Below are 17,910 nucleotides of genomic sequence, written 5' to 3'. Positions count from 1 at the left end.
TAGACCCTCCTTCCATCGGGATTGCCAGGTCCTCTTGGACATCCTGCTTCCAGCAGATAGAGAACAGCAGCTTCATCACGACCGTCCCATTCAGACAGGACACCACGTATATAAATACGGGGGCTTGGTCCTGGCCGGAACACCTGATCATTAACCATCCTGTCCTCCAAAATGAGCTGAGCTGTTAATCTATATGCGGTCTCCGTGTCTCCGCTAGTCCAGGATAAATGGAAGACTATGGTTTAGCACGCGTTTTGCCAGTGATCGCATAGGCTGTGTGACTTTGTGACTTTGCACTGGATCCTACTGTTTGCTTGCAGTCGTGTTCTCCTGCCTGTCCTGATGTGCATACTCTGCCCTTTATTTATAGGCACCGCCTGGAAGAAGGGCAAGCCAGCAGCTGGACACGCAGGCTCAAAGTTTTTCTTTGCTGCACGCGGACAAAAGACTCTCAGTCGGTGGGTACCAAATATCTCCTGTCGGAGAGCAAGCTGCGTGTACGGTGGCGATACGCGAACTCGGCAGAGCGTGGCAGCGTGGGGTTCCTGCTGTCAAACCTGGACGATGTGTGTCCCTTTTCACTGTGACCGTTCTTTGAGATCTCGAGGCACAAGGAATCCACCGAGCCTAGACAGTAGTGCACGCAAAGGACTGGAAATCCCTTCCAAAAGCAGCAAGCTGAGCTACCCTCAGAATGACCAGGCTTGAAATCTTGCTGCATGCGGGTTCCGTTTCCTTCCTCTCAGCCCAAGCAGCCTGAACGAGCACTTGCATTTCTGCAGGGGGCAGCTGGGTATTCCGTGCAGAAACACAAGCTGATGTTTCCCTCTAGATGCAGATGTGAGGTCGCACCTGGAGTACTGTGTCCAGTTCTGGGCTCCCCGGTTCAAGAGGGACAGGGAACTGCTGGAGAGGGTGCAGCAGAGAGCTACAAAGATGCTGAGGGGACTGGAACACCTCTCTTATGAGGAAAGGCTGAGGGATTTGGGTCTCTTCAGTCTGGAAAAAAGATGTCTGAGGGGGCACCTTATCAACACTTATAAATACTTAAAGGGTGGGTGTCAGGAGGATGGGGCAAGGCTCTTTTCAGTGGTGCCCAGGGACAGGACAAGAGGCAATGGGCACAAACTTGAACATAGGAAGTTCCACCTAAACATGAGGAGAAACATCTTTACCCTGAGGGTGGCAGAGCCCTGGCACAGGCTGCCCAGAGAGGTGGGGGAGTCTCCAACTCTGGAGACATTCAAAACCCACCTGGACGTGTTCCTGTGTAACCTGCTCTAGGTGACCCTGCTCTGGCAGGGGGTTGGACTAGATGATCTCCAGAGGGCCCTTCCAACCCTATGATTCTATGATTCTATGTGACATCGCTGAGTAGAGCAGGTGGCTTTTCAAAGTGGCTGGTCTTAACCCTCTGGTTTTGAGTATTACAGGACTCTGAAGGTAAAGTTAACACTGAAAAGCGGTGTTGTCAGTCTTGAACTCTTCTGAAGTCGTTCTTTACCCCACTGTTGCAGTGAACTGGTATAATAATTTTAAATTAAGATATCAGTGGAAGAAATAGATATTTTCACTATGTTTATGTTCAATATTTGACAGCACTTTTTGGTCAGCTTCAGTTTCCCTTTATCAGCCAGTTTGCTTAGGCAGTTTCTCCCATTGTTTGCATCAGTTTCATGCACTTAAGGAGAGAGACCTCTTTGAAAACGGGAAAAAGTAAACCTCTCGGAATCAGCAGAAGAATACTTCTGGATCGCTAACGGCCAAAAATTATTATTTAATCCATAGATTCAGGTGAAGATAGTTGGTTTGATGTTTTCACGTTGCGACAGTTGGGATTTTTCCTTGCTGTTATCTGTCCAGCAGGGAAGGGTAAGGGGTTTGCTATTGCTTCCCCAAAAGTTAGCAGTCCTTACTGGAAGCAGTGGGAGCAGGTTGGTGCCGTAGGGGTGGTATTCAACAGGACTCCCGAGGACCTGCTGCAGAGGTGAGTACTGGGGTGGAAAATTTTTCTGATTACAGGTAATGTTTAAGTTGGTCAGAATGATGTGAGTATTTGAGAACTCTTGAAGGACCAAGCAGAACCAGGGAATTGTTTTCAAAGATAAAAGGAAGTCATAAAGATGAGGTAATGTGTGTACATCTGTGGAAGCAATTTCTAATACTTGCATGTGTGCAGGCTCTGAATTAGTTACAACCTCTCAGGAAAAGAGCTAGGAGTTATCAAGGACACTTCGACAAAGACATCAGTGCACAGCAGTGGCCAAAAAATCAGAAAAAAAGTTTAGCTTCAGTAGAAGGGCATAGAAAATGACAGGGAAAACACCAAGGGACCGACATGGGTGATGTCCTCACTAAATATAGGCTGGTGTTTGGTCTCCTAAAAGATGCAGCAGAAAAAGGAGCATATTGGCGGGGATATGAACTTGTACAGGAAGAGAAATGAGACTGGGATTTTAACCTCAAAAGGGAAACGTGTAATAAGATGAAGAGCTGCGGAAGTATAATGGAGAGTCAGGTGAAGGCTACCTGAACATTTGTTCATCACAGATGGCAACCAGTATGAATTAGATTAAAAGGATTTGTTGGTAAGTGCTGTGTAGTTATCCGCAGGCTGCAGTTTCCGAAGCGTGGATGGCTGCAGGAATTGTCAGAACCCTTTTGCAGAAATCCAGCGACGTGTACTGGCACGCTCATCCTCCCAGTGGCACGCGCCTGCAGTACTGGATGAAATGCCACCACGTTCCCAGGGAACGTCCCAGCCCCAACCTGCTGTCCCGCTGAGAAGTCGTAGCCCAGGACTGCCAGCTCTCACGGATCATCTGCTAGAGCCGCTTAGGAAAATCCATCTGGAAAACTGAAAGGCACCAAGCTTTGTGTCATGGCAGCTCAAAGAGCAGCATTTCCTCGGGGGGAATTTGCTGCTCCTCGGCTTGCCTGCGCTGCCACAGCAGAGACGTTTCTGGGAGCATCAGCTTCCCTTCCCCGACAGCACAACCAGGTGGCCGTGCCCAGAGACACCCGGCCTGAGGGTGCAGCATGGGTGCTGCAACCCGGCTCCAGAGCCCCGACAGGCATCCCAATGGCCTGGTTTCTGAACAACTCTATTTTATTCAGGAATGCAGAATATTTCACTTCATGTCAAGCTTTTCTTTAAGAAACTTTTCATTCTGTAGTGGCTTTCTGTTTCTACTTTTTTATTTTTTTTTTTTTTTTTAGTTCAGGATAAAAGCAGATACCGGAATCTCCAAATTCCTCCTGTTATTAAATTTCCATTTTACATTCAGCCTGAGCAATTTCCAGGCTCTTTTCTTTGCAGAAACAAGCTCTGACTTTGTGTGTCCTGGTATGACAGTGTGTGGAATGAATGCATGTGTCATGGATCAGCAATGAATCCATTGCTGTCTCTCCCGGTCTTCATGGAAAAAATGTTCTAGCAGAGGATCATCGTCCTCTGGGCTGGAAAATAGTTCTGCCAAGTGGACATGGCATCGGGGCGAGAATTGTTCTTAGGGGTCTGGAGTGAAGTCTGAAGTGCTAAATCTCCACCGGTTCTGCCAGTCCCAGACCCGCAGGGTTTGTAGAAGAACGCTGTAGTCAATCCTAGAATATAATTATCAGGTGCTCCGGCAAAAACTCTTCTTTCGGAACAAAACGTACACGTTGAACTTCCACTATGGTTTTTTACTTTGGTCCGAGGGTTAAGCTGTCGCTTTGGGTTAACGGGTGTTCGTCATATTTTACTTTGAGGCTCTTTGCATTTCTTGTCTGCTTATAGGAACTGTGCTGAGATTTATGGGGTCAGGACTTCAAGGATACTGCAGTTGTAATGGTGGAGAGGTTAATGCCGGTCCATTTGCTCTTCAAAGGCACAGCTGGCATGGAGACCTGCACAGTTGGCACCTGAAGCCCCATTCTTTAATGGTGATTTAACTTGCTTTTGTAGGCAAGTGAAAAATGATAGCAAGTAATCTTGCACTCCAGGAGTTTGTCAGAGATAAAAGAATGTAGGTCATTTTCTGCTAGACTGCTCGGGAGAGAAGGGATTTACTTTCTTGCCTGTCAAAGAAGAGGGATGGAGAGATCCTGTCCTGAAGACCAGCTTTTCTTCAAGTGCACGGCTCAGGCTTTCTACAGACAAGACTGCAGTCGCGTAGCTTTGGGCGCTGAGGAAAGGATGCTAGGAAAACACAGCCGAAAAGTAGGAAAGTTTGATGGCAGGAGTTAAAATACTGGCCACTGGTGTACTACAGCTCTTGCTGAGTCCCCTTTTTTGTTGATCCAACCTCTGGGTCACCCTTGTCTCAAGCTTAGTGGTCTGAGCGATGGCCAGATCAGCGTCGTCTCACAGTCCAGCCCATCTCCAACCTCCCAAACCATTCTCACTTAAGATCTTGTGTGTTATTTTTTTTTTCTAGTCACAGAGCTAAAGAGAAAATAACATCTCTTCTCAAAGTATCTTTGTCACTCTGCTTCAGAGCCTTTGCTTGACCCTCTGGGGTCACTTCCACTTCTGTCCTTCCTGTGGTGTCTTCCTTTTTTGGGTTTGGTCACCTTCTCTTCTGGGAACTCTGTATTTAATGACTCAGATCTTCTTCCAGGTTTTCCTTTTCAGGCCCTTTTGCTTGGGTGTAGTCCAAGATAAACCTGGAAAAGCCTGGTAACTCGCTCAGCTCCTTCAGTACCGGGAGCTGCCATGTGTGACATGTGCTTGTTGTGATTAACTCTTTGAAATCACGTAGCAAAGAGCGCGATGGCGAAGAATGAACAGCTACAGAGCTCCAAAAAGTGTCACTTCCTCTGGGATATGCCTGGGATGGTGGGGTCTGGGTTAAGTATGGGCAAAATGATCCCAGGACAGTTACAGCATTGAAGAAGCTGTTAAATAGGACGAAATCAGTGCTCTTTTTTTTTTTTTTCCTGAATAGCCTTTTTTCAAATGAAGTTGCTTTTGAGGAGAAAGGATGACCCTGAAGGTGACACTGGGTTGGGATTTCCTTGGTTCTTATCTTCCTCTGTCTTATTTACAATGTAGAGATGCAAATATTTCCTTTGTCTCCCTCCGTGTCTGCCTTGTCTGTTTGGACGTCGAGGTGGTCTGCTTGCCCACACATCAGCACCCAGTGGATTACAAATCCAGTCTCAGCTGAGGCCTCTGAGTGTGACTATCTACAATAAATAAGAGAGATTAATATGATGAGACCAGATATGGTGTTCCCTGAAGGAAATCTTGTGGATGTTTTGGAGAGGCCGCTACAGAAATGAGGCCATTGCTGCCGCATTGGTTCTCGTTCTGTGTCCTGTTTTGAGGCTCCCCACACCCAAACTCCTCCTCCTCCTTAAACTCTTCTCTCCCTGGATTTTGCAGGACGCCTACTCTGAAATCGCCTACCTTTTTGCTGAGTTTTTCCGAGACCTTGACATCGTCCCATCTGACATCATCGCAGGCCTGGTTCTTCTGCGCCAACGGCAGCGGGCGAAGCGCAACGCTGTGCTGGATGAGGTGGGTGGCGGGGGGAGACGGCCACGCACGGGGGTGGTGGGCATCTCAGTTGGCCTCTGACTTACCTGCTGCTCTCGTGACTCGGTGTGTGACGGCCGCATGACTCTGCCCACCTTGTTTCTGTCGTGCGATGGGCTACTGCCAGTCACTGAGCTGTAAAATAAAAATACCGACTTCTTTAGCAGCTTTTTCTGAGGCTCCCGAAGGGCCCAACTGACACCAAATCAAGCTTGTGGAACCTGTCGTCTCTTCTAGGCAGGGGATAGATACAGGTTTAGCTCTTGACCCCAAATGGACAACTGCCTTGAAGGCGGTGGTAGGTACTTGAAAGCGAATGGGGAGGTTATTTCCCCTATCTGGTGATGTGGAAAAAACTCCAGCATCTGGGTAAAGCTGCAGGAGGAACTTTAGGGAAAAATTCCTAAATTCCCAAGCCGTTACTGGTATTGAGGTTAGCAGATTGTCAACCCAGTAGAAGATTGTTTGGGTGGGTTTTTTTTTTTTCCCCAGAGGGTGGGGTTCAAACAGCAGTGATCACATCAGGCAGCAGTAGGAACAGCAGAATTGGAACCAGTTGAAGAGACTGGTTGGGGTACTTGTAAGTGGCTCGTCCCAGGTTACGTAGAGCTTTCTGTTTCTCAGGCGTAGATTTTGTCTTGGTGTCACAGAGAAGAATTTTTATGTCTGTTTTCGACTTACAGGCAAACAATGACATTTTAGCTTTTCTGTCTGGGATGCCAGTGACCAGGAATACGAAGTATCTGGATCTGAAAAATGCGGTAAGTCTCCGGACTGTGTTCTTGCAAACTCCCTAGGCTTCCCCGTGTAGCGCATTTTCTTTTTCCCAGTGGCTTCTTGTATTTCTTTCTGCCGCTCTCTGGAATGATCAAAGAAATTAAAGATTAGTACAACAGAATATAATAACACCACTTGCTCTCTGGAGACATTTTGTCTCCAGATCACTTTTAAAGCCTTATGTGTCTCTGTCCTCCACTTTGCGGGAAGTGGGAGCATTTCCACTCGGGTGGGGGATGGCGGTGGGAGGTTTCTCCAAAGCCGGAGGTACGAGTTGAGCGCTGCATCCGGGAGCGTCCTGCAGAGCTCCGTATGGAAGTACCACCAGCAGAGCGAGACGGAGCCTTCCTCCCTGGGGCTGATTGTCAGCACTTCTCAGGATGGAAACGGCTGCGGTCTGTTCTGTGGGGATTAAGCTTGGCTTTAATTCTTCTATTCACCCCCCGCCTTGATGAGATGATATTGCTGCAAGAGAGGCAAGACTGACCCAATCCCAGCATCTCTGCTCAAGTGGTTCTGTGATTAACCTGCTTGCGGCTGCGTTGTGTTTAATTCTAACGTCCTGCTCGTGCTCAGCCTGTCTCTCCTTCTGAACAGGGGTGTGTGGGGAGAGGCGTCAGCAGAGCTTATAGAGGACAGCACTGAGCCGTGTGGCCCCAGACTGGCTTTAATGGTCCTCTCTGGGCATCGTCCTTATGGCCTGTGACTGTGTGAAAGCACTATATTTAGAGAGCTCATCTTCTTGGGACTTAAACTAGTTTATCTTCTCCTCAGCTAGGGTAGGATGGGGCAGAACCCACAGAGGATGGCCTTTCTTTGCAGCAGGGGGTTCGAGACACAGAGGAGGAGTTCTCTAGAACTAACTTCTGGTTTTGTTAAGCAGCTAGTGGCGCCCCTCCACTCAGGAAAATAGGCATAGCTGGTTTGGGGAGGGGGAGGATCTTGCCCGGAGAACCAGCTTGCTCTCCTGCAGTCCCCTGGAAGCGCTGACAGTGCTGTTCTGGTGGTGCTGCGAGAGAAGGCTGATGCTCAGAAAGAAGGGTACACGTGTTTAACTGATGGAAAAAGGGAAACAGTAGAAAAAAACCTCAGTATCTAAAGGAGAATAAGGTCTTTAGTGAGTCTCTTGTCTCTTTCAGCAAGAGATGCAGCGGTACAAAGAGGTGTGTTACTACATGCTGTTTGCCCTGGCTGCCTATGGCTGGCCCATATACCTGATGAGGAAGCCCACATGTGGACTCTGTCGCCTGGCCAGATCCTGCTCGTGAGTGGCCATCCTGTCTCTCACTCCGCCTTCTCTTCTTCCCTTTTCCCTTCTGTTTCTCCCAGAATTAGAATTCTCCTTTCTTTCATCAGTTTGCTTTCTTCATCACCCCTTTATTGTTTCTTCCTCCTTTTTCTCTTCTGCTTTTTTTCCTCTTCTCCCTTCTCATATTTTTTTTTTTTCCATCAGTAACTCTGTGCCTTCATACTCGAACGCCTTTCTCCTCAATCTCTTCCTTACAGTTGCTTATCTGCTTATCTTGTTAAATAAACCAGACTGTCCTATGCTCTGTCCTCTCTGGCGCGCTAAGGATCATGCCGGCCCTGTGCAGTTTGAACAGCCAGCAGAAAGAACTCATCTGGCGCAAGACTGCCTTCCCACTGAGTCAAAATAGCCATCTCGGAGCTCAGAAATCAGATTTATCAGCAAGCCCAGATATGCAGGGAGCTGGCATTTGGGTCTTTATTAAAGCATTGGCGAGACTTGGCCAGAGTTTGTGCTGTGTTCTCTCTGACTAATTGTTTTTCTGCCGTGCTGTATAGCGCTCACCTCATGGTAGCAATGCTGTAGTTCAGTTCAGGACCGCATTGTTTTAAATGTTTGCTTTCAGCTGCTGTAATTCTGTCATCAGACTCTCCTTGGGGTTGAGCTTTTTGCGCTTAACACAGGCAACTTCTGTGCTGAACGTTATTAGGAAGAATATACTTCCGAGTACTTTTGTGAAGTGTCTCATATGGGAAAGAAGGAAAAAAAAAATAAATCTGTGCTTCTGTTTTTGTTCTGGAATTGATTCTAGACCTGTTTTCCTTTTTTGTTATAAATAGACCTAGCTCTCAGTAAATGCTAGCTGTTGAAGGGCTGTTGTGTGTTGAAGAGAGGTAGGACTGTGCTACCAAGCGCGGGATCCCTTGAGGAGAGATCCCAGCCCCACCGAGCACGGGTTCTCTGGGGACTGGTTGCGCTGTAGCTCTCCCTGGCGCCCAGAAGGAAAACCACAGCTGATCCCAGCGCCCCTTTTTGCTGCCGAAGCGGTAGTTGTGTCCTGGTTGGTTTGTTTTTTTTTTTTTGCAAGAGGGAAGGAAATCGCTGCTGTTAATGAGGCCAGTGTGGCATGCAGGGTCTGTCTTTCCCTTATCTCCAGGCATTCCGCTCTACAGCCAGTCTCTCCCACTTTCCTCGTGTTCTCAAAGCTATTTTTTTTTTCTTCTGCAGATGTTGCTGTCTCTGTCCTTCACGTCCCCGCTATGCGCCTAGTGTCACCATTGAAGAGGATAATTGCTGTGGCTGCAATGCCATTGCCATCCGGCGCCACTTCTTGGATGAGAATATGACCTCAGTGGACATTGTTTATACATCTTGCCACGACGCAGTAAGGAGAATCTGCCACCCCCTTCGTATTTGGGGCATGCTCCTAAGGCCCTTCCTAATGGGATTTACGTGCTTCCAGGTGTAGTGGTACACAGAAGGAAACTTAAGCCTTTTTTTTTTTTTTCTGACCCTAGAGCTTCCCATCCTATCTCTCCAACAAGAAATTCTGCCACTTGGACAGAAATATTTGCTACTGCCAAAAATCAGATCATTCAGAGGAGTTCTTAGCCATAAGGCATAACCTGTCGCGCTGCTCTGCCTCCTTTGCCCTGAGCAGGAGAATGAGTAAACAGGAATGTCTCACCTGATTGTTACAGTAGTGGATCTTTTCCAGGTTTATGAAACGCCTTTCTATGTGGCTGTGGACCATGATAAGAAGAAGGTGGTCATTAGTATCCGAGGAACTCTGTCTCCAAAAGTAAGTGCACTGTGCAGTGGCCTCCCGTGCCCTTGGCCACGCTGGCAAACTTTCAGGAGAGTCTGAGACCTTCCTGACTCGCGCTTGGTGTTTGACTTACCTGAAACACGGTGATTTCTCTCCTTCCAGGATGCCCTGACTGACCTAACTGGGGATGCGGAGCGCCTTCCGGTTGAGGGTCACCATGGAACGTGGCTGGGACACAAGGTGTGTAAACAGAATAGAAACCAAACCCAAAACAACAAAAAAAACAACCCACCTGCTTCTTTTTCTAATATTTTGACTTTTTAATTCTAGAGAAAAAAAAAAAGTGGTCTCAATTGCTTGAGGTGCTTTTAAGAAGGATGTTACAGAATTGAAGTGAAATGGCTTTGAGATGTTAAAAAAAAATCCTCAGCTGTAACAGCTAAAATCACTATGTCTGTAATTAAAAAAAAAACCCATCCAATTAGCAAAAACGAAACTGTAGAGGGCATCTGCGGAGGCCTAGAACAAAATTATTGGCGTCCTTCAAATTACTGTTTCTTCCAATGACCTTTTCAGAATTCGCAATCAAACCCTGAGAATGCGTTTAAAATTCACTTGCAAGGGAGCAGGCATCGAACCTCAGAAAAGGATCCTGGCAGGGCTTGCGTCTGTGTAATTAGACTGATGCGATGCGTCTGTGTTAGCGAGCAGGACTGAGCTGGCTAAATCAATTTATTATACAGCCGACCTTTGCCCCGGTCCAGCAAAGTAATGACACACACGCTGAGTTTTAAGATTATGAGGAATTTGGCAGCCTCTCGGGACGTGGTGCCAGATTGGGAAAGTAAAATACAACCTGGTGGTTGCGTGTGTTGGAGGGACCGTAGCGGCTGCTGGAAACGCTGCTGCTCAGGGAGATGAGATGCTGCTGCTTTTTTTTCCTCACAGAATCCCGGACTGGCAGGGGTTGGCAGGGACCTCTGGAGATCATCCCCTCCAACCCCCTGCCAGAGCAGGGTCACCCAGAGCAGGGGGCACAGGAACGCGTCCAGGCGGGTTTGAATGTCTCCAGAGACGGAGACTCCCCCACCTCTCTGGGCAGCCTGTGCCAGGGCTCTGCCACCCTCACAGCAAAGAAGTTCCTCCTCGTCTTGAGATGGAACTTCCCGTGGTCAAGTTTGTGCCCGTCACCCCTTGTCCTGTCCCTGGGCACCACTGAGAAGAGCCTGGCCCCATCCTCCTGACACCCCCCCTTTCAGTATTTACAAGCCTTGATAAGGTCCCCCCTCAGTCGTCTCTTTTCCAGACTGAAGAGACCCAAATCCCTCAGCCTTTCTTCATCAGAGAGATGTTCCCGTCCCCTCAGCATCTTGGTAGCCCTTTGCTGTCCCCTCTCCAGCAGTTCCCTGTCCCTCTTGACCCGGGGAGCCCAGAACTGGACGCGGTGCTCCAGGTCCCTTTAGGGTGGGACGTTGAGCTGGTAACTCCTTGGGAGCCATGAGCTGGGAGCTCCTGCTTCATTCCTGACATCCTGCCTGAAGGCCAAACCTCTTATCTGTACTTTGATGCTCCGCTTTAGGAAGTAGAGCGTTAGGAGCTGATAGCATTTATCTTAGCTGGATATGGGTCTGATAAAGAAGTGGTTACCTAAAAAAAGCATTGTTTGGATGCTCTGTGGTCTCCGGGTCTCCCAGAGTGGGTCTTTTTGAAAACAACATTGTCTACCTGCTGTTTGGCTAATGGCTATTTCCTTTGTTTCCCCCCAAATAAGAAAATTAACCTGGCGATTACGTAGGACAAGTTATGGACACAAGGATAAATGGGGTAGTAGCTTGTCACGTAACTGATATTTAGCTATGCGAATCTTTGCTATTTGTTTAACGCTTCTGAAGCGTTCTGTCTGCTGTCAAGGACTGGTTTTGTACTAACTCATTTAGCTCCAAATGACTTTGCACAATCAGCGTGATCAACAGTTCGTACAAAAAAGAAAGGTGAAAGGGAACGAAAGGGAAGCAAAGGGAATTTGTTCTATTTTTTAATGTGCAGCAAAGAGAGTAACAGATCCTGGCAGAAGCTGGCTTTTTCTTTTGATCTCTACGTGAAAATATTCATACGCCAGTGACTTATATGAAACATTATCAGATCGTTCCCTTGTTCTATATTGAGTTTTTATTTGGCCTTTGTGTTATTTCTTTTTTGATTGTTACTAGTACAGAAATATAGCTTTATCTTCAATTATTATCGATATTAATCTTCAGACAATAATGTACTGTTGATTCCTGAGGGAAACTAATGGAGATAATAGAATTTAAAAATGTCTGTCTTAATGCATTTTTAATGTCCCGAAGTCAACTTTAACACAAAAATAAATGAAGTATCTCGCTAACGCTTACATTTCATTTGGAGAAAAGTACTCGGGCTGTTCAGGAGCTTCCAGTAAGTTGTTTGATTTGTGTTATTTTTCTTGCTGATTGCGTCCCGCACGCCCAGCAGGTTGGCGTGGCCTCTTATCTCCACCTGTGCTTCACGCCGTGTCCATCAAACGTCCTACAAATTAAAACTCTTGATGTTTACGTGAGCCGCCTTATCGCTCCGCCCGTACCACAGCCCAAAGCCTTTGATTGCTTGGGTTGCTGCGAATGCCACAGTTCAAATATATACGAGGTCTCTGAGCTATTTTGGATCAAAAAATATAGCTGTAACTAAGGTTTATGGGTTAGCATGCCAAAAAAAAAAAGGGGGGGGGCGGATTTTGACGATCCGTGGGGGAAATTAACTGCAAAAAAAGAATCTAGCTTCGCTATTTTTGAAATAAAATCCACTGATTTTATAGCAAAGCTAGTTTAAAAATAATCAGAAGTCAAGGGCGTGAGGCCACGCTTAGTTCTGGTGAAACTGTACAGAACAAAACTACTAAAATGATGGCGTTGGGGAGGTTTTTTTCATCGTGTTGAGCGCTGAGGAGAAGTAGCTGCTAGAAGGAAGGCCTGAGAGCTCAGCTCTCACCAGTTCGACAGGACATTCAGTAACAGCAATAACTTTCAAGCCCGTTTTTCTTCCCAATAGGCGCCCTCTGGGTTTTTACACGCCCAATTCAACCGTCACAGAGCAGTTTTGTGCTTTCAAACTGCAAAGCCATACGAAATATTTCCATTTTGCTTTTCCTAGATCCCCAATCGGTTTGGTTATTTGCCTGTGAAGCTGGAAAATTAAGCTCGGATAGTTTCATTCCTTTGAAACTTCTGAAAGGGTGTCTGCTTTAATGGAACGTCTAAATGTAACTTTGCAGTGATAAAAATCTCGTTCCGTAATATTAAAATCACTGTCTATATTAGAATATACAGTAATTATCAAAAATATAGCTATAAGGCTGACTAACAGCCCATTAGTAATATCACCATGGATTTAGGTCACGCTTTTCAAAAATAGAACCCGAAATTCACGTTAGAAATTTTACATAAAGCAGTCTGCCATTCGCTTCTCATTAGAGTTGGAAGTGGAGACTCTTCGGAACGCGGCACTGAAGCTGGGTAGCGCTGGGAGATCTGAACGCAGGCACGGAATACCGTGGCGCCTGCTTTTTGATAATGACGCTGGCGTTACAGATGTCCCATTTCCAGCCTCGGCAGAGTCACCCGCGTTGCGCTCTTTCTCTTCGGTAGTCAGATTGGGTTTGATGGTGTGTTTGATACCGAGGACTTTTGGGGGGGGGAAAAAAATAAAAATCCACATTTCTTTGCTTTTTGAGAGGGGCCGCGAATTCTTTTATGTCTCCGAGATTAAACAGTGCTCAATAATGTTGGCTTTGCGCTTCCGCTGTTTTCAGGTAGGGGTGTAATGGAGAATGGGAGAGGAGATGATCTTCCCTGGTTTTTGGCCAACCCCAGGCAGTGTGAATTATTTGAGGTCTGTAATCACCAAATTAGAAGTAGCTGATTTCTCTTTACCCAGTTTCACCCTGGACTCTACATCACTGGTTTTCAGCCTTTGTAGGCTGAAAACTGTAGTTTGGGCTTTTTTACCGCTGAATTAAACTGTAGTAAAGGCATAACCAAGAATGTAGGCAACAGACCAAATTCTAGTTGCTTGTTTATAACACATCAACTGCATTTATAATTATTACACAGAGGGAGAAACACTCTTCGGATGCAGCCATCAGCAGAGGATAAGTGTTTAGAACCAGACTGTCGGCTCGTTTGCCATCTTCCAGCAGTTCTTAGCTTCTAGTGAATAAAAACCTTTAATAATTTGTGATTAATTTCTTTTGACAGCTGAAACCCTTTAATAGTTGCTGCCTTTTCCAGTCTGCAGTAACTCCGCTGCCACTTTTTCCCCTCCAGTAGCGTCTCGGGGTTTGTGTTATTTTCCCTGCGATGAACTAGTTAGGTTAGTTCATGCTTCTATTCACAGATTTAAATGGAAGAGTACGGTTTTGCAGTTAAGGCAGTTACACGCAGACAATCAAAGTTTGTTTCTCCGTTCTACTGCAGGTCCCAGGGTCTGCTGAACTACCAGATACACAACCTTATGTTTAAGAAGTGGGTTTTGTGGCTTTTTTTTTCCTCTCTAGACTTTGCACCGCCAGCCAAGGAATAGGGCCTTTGAGTATTATCTTAATTTAAGAACTGTCATTGCTTCTAACCAGTTTGTGGCTCTGGTAATCAGCGAGCTGAGACATCTGCCTAATGAAGTCTATTCCTTAATGTGGAGTGGAGTCAGTGTTCTTCCTCCCAGCCTGACACATGCTGGGTGGCACGCCAGAGCTTATGCAGCGTTCAGGGCACTATCGTGTCTGCTAAATGTTTAGGTCTGGGCCGATACGCAACCCTTTACATCCTGTTCTGTCTTCGTGTTTCCCTCAGGGAATGGTGCTATCTGCTGAGTACATCAAGAAGAAATTGGAGCAAGAAATGGTGCTTTCTCAAGCTTTTGGACGAGATTTAGTGAGTATTCGTTTTCTTCTATCCTTGCAGGCTGTACAGAAGATGAGATTCCCCTAAAACACTGTCCCTGAATCTGTTGTACTAATGGCTTAAATCTTCCTTCAGTTCTATCCCTCTGGATTGCCAGACAAGCAACGAGTTACTCATTCCCCTAAGGCTTTTTGATTTTGAAACCACCGATACTGCAGAGCTCCCGATTCCTTTTCTTTTTTTCAGGCAAAGCTAAGGCAGGAAGTCCCATTTGGTGGCAATGCAGGACAGGGAACATTAAAAACAAATCAACAGGAACTAAAATCCCATCTCTATGGAGATTCTCTTTGGAGACAGCAATGGGATGCCGTGCTGACTGACTGTGTGTGCACATTTCTCGTGATAGAGAGCTATCGGAGAGCCCGAGAGAGATGTTAGGAAGCAGCTTACCTTAGTTTATGTGTCAGTAATAGCGCAGTCTATGTTCCCATTGGGAAGGGAACTTCTGAACTGCCCGATCCCCTGCTTGGCAGACAGCTGGCCTTGTCTCATGCCCCAAGAGCGCCTCGGCCTGAGCGCTGCCCATGGGGAAATGAGCAATAGCTCAAGGGAGAAAGAATAGAGGGATAAAAGCCTCAACGGCTCCCTGAAACTCTAGTGTCGTACCAGTCGACACTCAAGCATCTGCCTTGTGATGTTTGGTAGATGTAGGGAGCGATACGCAGGCGTCTGATTTCTTTATACTGTACTTTATTCCTCTCTACCCAGAAAGAGCAAATTGCTCTTAAGTGAGCTGTTACTCATGAGGATTTTTTCCTGATGTCTTGTAGAGCTCAGTTGCTGCCTGACTGGTCAGGATACGGTGACGTTCGGAGCTCTACACTTTCTGTCTCCTGTGCGTGATAATGAGTATCATATTGTGCTGTTTGAAGGTGGCTTGATGCGTGGTGGGTCCACCTTCTTAATTGATGAAAAATAGCGTAACTAGCTGGACCTGACCCACCAGGCTGGAGAGAGAGCTTGATGTATAGGAGATGGAGCAGCTGGCAGGCGTGTAGAAACCTAGGTACTGTCTGCAGCTCAACTTTGAAGACTATCCGAAAAAGTGGTATGGCCAGAACGTAAATGTCCTCCCAGAGGTTCATCTCGCCCAGCACCTTGTCTCTGACAGTTGCTAGCAACAGATGTTTAGGGAAAAAGTATAACGAGTGAGGTGTATAAAGTTTTAATTCTCCCCCAGCATTCGCCTCACTGACTGTAACAGGCACGGTGGTGACTTAGAGGTGATCTTGAGAAGGAAAATGACACAACGATAGATCTTTCATTCTTGTGGCCTGGTCTTATGTTCTGTGTATGTTCTCTCACCTTACGCAGAAATCCGGCTACAGCCACCCCTGTGGTGACGGGAGGCTGTGGAGAGTCGGATGCTGGATTCTGTCTCCCTGAGTAAAACCCACAGGGCATTGGCAGAGCTGCAGAAAAACAAGACTGAAGCTTTTCAAGCGTTGTCTTAGTGAACTTCTAGGGTTCTGAACCATGCCTAGCGCTCCAGCCTCTGAATAACAGGAACAGCACAAAACATTAAGGAATAGTTTTGCCTCTGAATTACGTGAGCAGTTGCCAACTGTTGAGAGCATCTAGACTTAGAAGACTAGTGTTCAAGCTGCTACTTAGGATGTCTGTTTTTCAGCCTGCGCAAGTGGTGGAATGAATGAAAGCAAGTCATTTCTAGAACCAAGGAGGCCTCAGGTGTGTGAGCCTCGACTCGGATGTTATCAGAAGGCTGGCAGATTTGAGGAGGAGCAAAAGGCTCGTAGCAAATCCTAAATAACTCCAAGAGCTTGTGTATATTTCCTTTTTCTCTCCTTTTTCCTTCTCTGCTTCCGTTTCAAAATCTAATGTTCCCTCACTGGCTCCCATTGGTGGAGGAGCTGGTTAACTGGAGTGTGGAGTGCTCATATGTAGGAAAGACAGCTGGGGAAAGGGACAGATTTGGGGGATTGTGGACTTATCTTGCAGTCTGACCTCAATTTCTTGGTTTTTCTTTTCAGGGGAGAGGAACAAAACACTACGGCCTGATTGTGGTTGGTCATTCCCTCGGCGCTGGCACAGCTGCCATCCTGTCCTTCCTCCTGCGTCCCCAGTACCCATCGCTGAAGTGCTTTGCCTATTCTCCCCCAGGTGGGCTGCTGAGGTAGGTGCTGGGGCAGGAGAATGCGTGAGAGGGTGGGTGTAGTAGCTGGATCGGATCCTGGTTGTGATGCTTTAATGAGCCAGCAATGTGCCCTTGTGGCCAAGAAGGCCGATGGCATCCTGGGGGGCATCAAGAAGAGTGTGGCCAGCAGGTGGAGGGAGGTCATCCTCCCCCTCTGCTCTGCCCTGGGGAGGCCACAGCTGGAGCGCTGTGTCCAGCTCTGGGCTCCCTGGTTCAAGAGGGACAGGGAACTGCTGGAGAGGGGACAGCAAAGGGCTACCAAGATGCTGAGGGGACTGGAACATCTCTCTGATGAAGAAAGGCTGAGGGATTTGGGTCTCTTCAGTCTGGAAAAAAGACGGCTGAGGGGGGACCTTATCAAGGCTTGTAAATACTGAAAGGGTGGGTGTCAGGAGGATGGGGCCAGGCTCTTTTTGGTGGTGCCCAGGGACAGGACAAGGGGTGACGGGCACAAACTTGACCATAGGAAGTTCCATCTCAACAGGAGGAGGAACTTCTTTGCTGTGAGGGTGGCAGAGCCCTGGCACAGGCTGCCCAGAGAGGTGGGGGAGTCTCCGTCTCTGGAGACATTCAAACCCGCCTGGACGCGTTCCTGTGCCACGTGCTCTGGGTGACCCTGCTCTGGCAGGGGGCTTTGACTAGATGATCTCCAGACGTCCCTTTGAACCCTGTGATTCTATGATTCTAAGAAGCATAAAAGACAAGTTTCTGCCCTGAGAAGGATGCAGGAAAATGGAGAGGCAGCTGTAGGAGCTGAGGGTTGTTGGCAGCCTTTGCTCTCTGTTATAGTTTAGTATTAAGGTGGCCACTCTCACAAATATTCTGGTTTATGACTTAGTTGTCTGCGACCGTAGCTCTGATTTCACCCTGACTAGTGGAAAATGGAAGTTGAGTGGACAGAGTGCAATTTCCTTATCCTCTGCACAGTGCCAGCGTGTCCTCTCCCCATCTCCTGTGAGTATAGGCACAATAAGGGAGGTAGTTGCCCAAATGTAGGTATCTGCATCCGTTGATCTAGTTGTCTGGGCTCCTTTTGCAGCTGACAATGAAACTGGCATTTCTGGGGTGTGATTTCTGGCGTTCTAAAGTGAGTGCCTAAAATAGGTCGGAGGGATCGTGCTTCTTGGGTGCCTGTTTCTCTCCCTCGGCTGTAGGGGGAATCGAGGGGAGCTGCCTCACATGTCTGAACTCCTCCCACTGTAAATTGGAACAGACCTGCTGGTCGTGTTATTTACATGGTAGCCAAACAAAAACATCACGCTTGATTTGCTGTGATGTGAAATAAGGTCTTTCTAGTCATGACAGATGCCATGGGGGCACTTGAAAGCAGCCATGGACTATCAGAAGCTTCTAGCGATGGTTACTGCGTCATGTTCCAGGAGCAGACGAGGCTTTTAAACCATCCCACTAATGAATCTGGACGTTAGCGTGCCTTGTTGTGATAGTAATCCCTGGTCTTCTGCAGCT

General features: G+C 47.2%; 1 protein-coding gene across 10 annotated transcripts in view; it reads left to right on the top strand.

Annotated features, from left to right (window-relative positions):
* Window positions 1-17,910, top strand: part of DAGLA (diacylglycerol lipase alpha) — a 71,439-nt gene that overhangs the window by 40,928 nt on the left and 12,601 nt on the right. For all 10 annotated transcript variants that reach the window (XM_063333387.1, XM_063333382.1, XM_063333383.1 and 7 more), the window contains 9 exons: window positions 371-458; window positions 5,369-5,503; window positions 6,205-6,282; window positions 7,438-7,562; window positions 8,775-8,931; window positions 9,265-9,348; window positions 9,478-9,555; window positions 14,178-14,258; window positions 16,280-16,422. In XM_063333387.1, the coding sequence (XP_063189457.1) occupies window positions 371-458; window positions 5,369-5,503; window positions 6,205-6,282; window positions 7,438-7,562; window positions 8,775-8,931; window positions 9,265-9,348; window positions 9,478-9,555; window positions 14,178-14,258; window positions 16,280-16,422 (969 nt within the window). The remainder of the gene's footprint in view (window positions 1-370; window positions 459-5,368; window positions 5,504-6,204; window positions 6,283-7,437; window positions 7,563-8,774; window positions 8,932-9,264; window positions 9,349-9,477; window positions 9,556-14,177; window positions 14,259-16,279; window positions 16,423-17,910) is intronic.

Source organism: Chroicocephalus ridibundus, chromosome 4 (assembly GCF_963924245.1).
Source record: "Chroicocephalus ridibundus chromosome 4, bChrRid1.1, whole genome shotgun sequence".
Taxonomy (NCBI): domain Eukaryota; kingdom Metazoa; phylum Chordata; class Aves; order Charadriiformes; family Laridae; genus Chroicocephalus; species Chroicocephalus ridibundus.
This window is presented reverse-complemented; position numbering and strand designations above follow the sequence as displayed.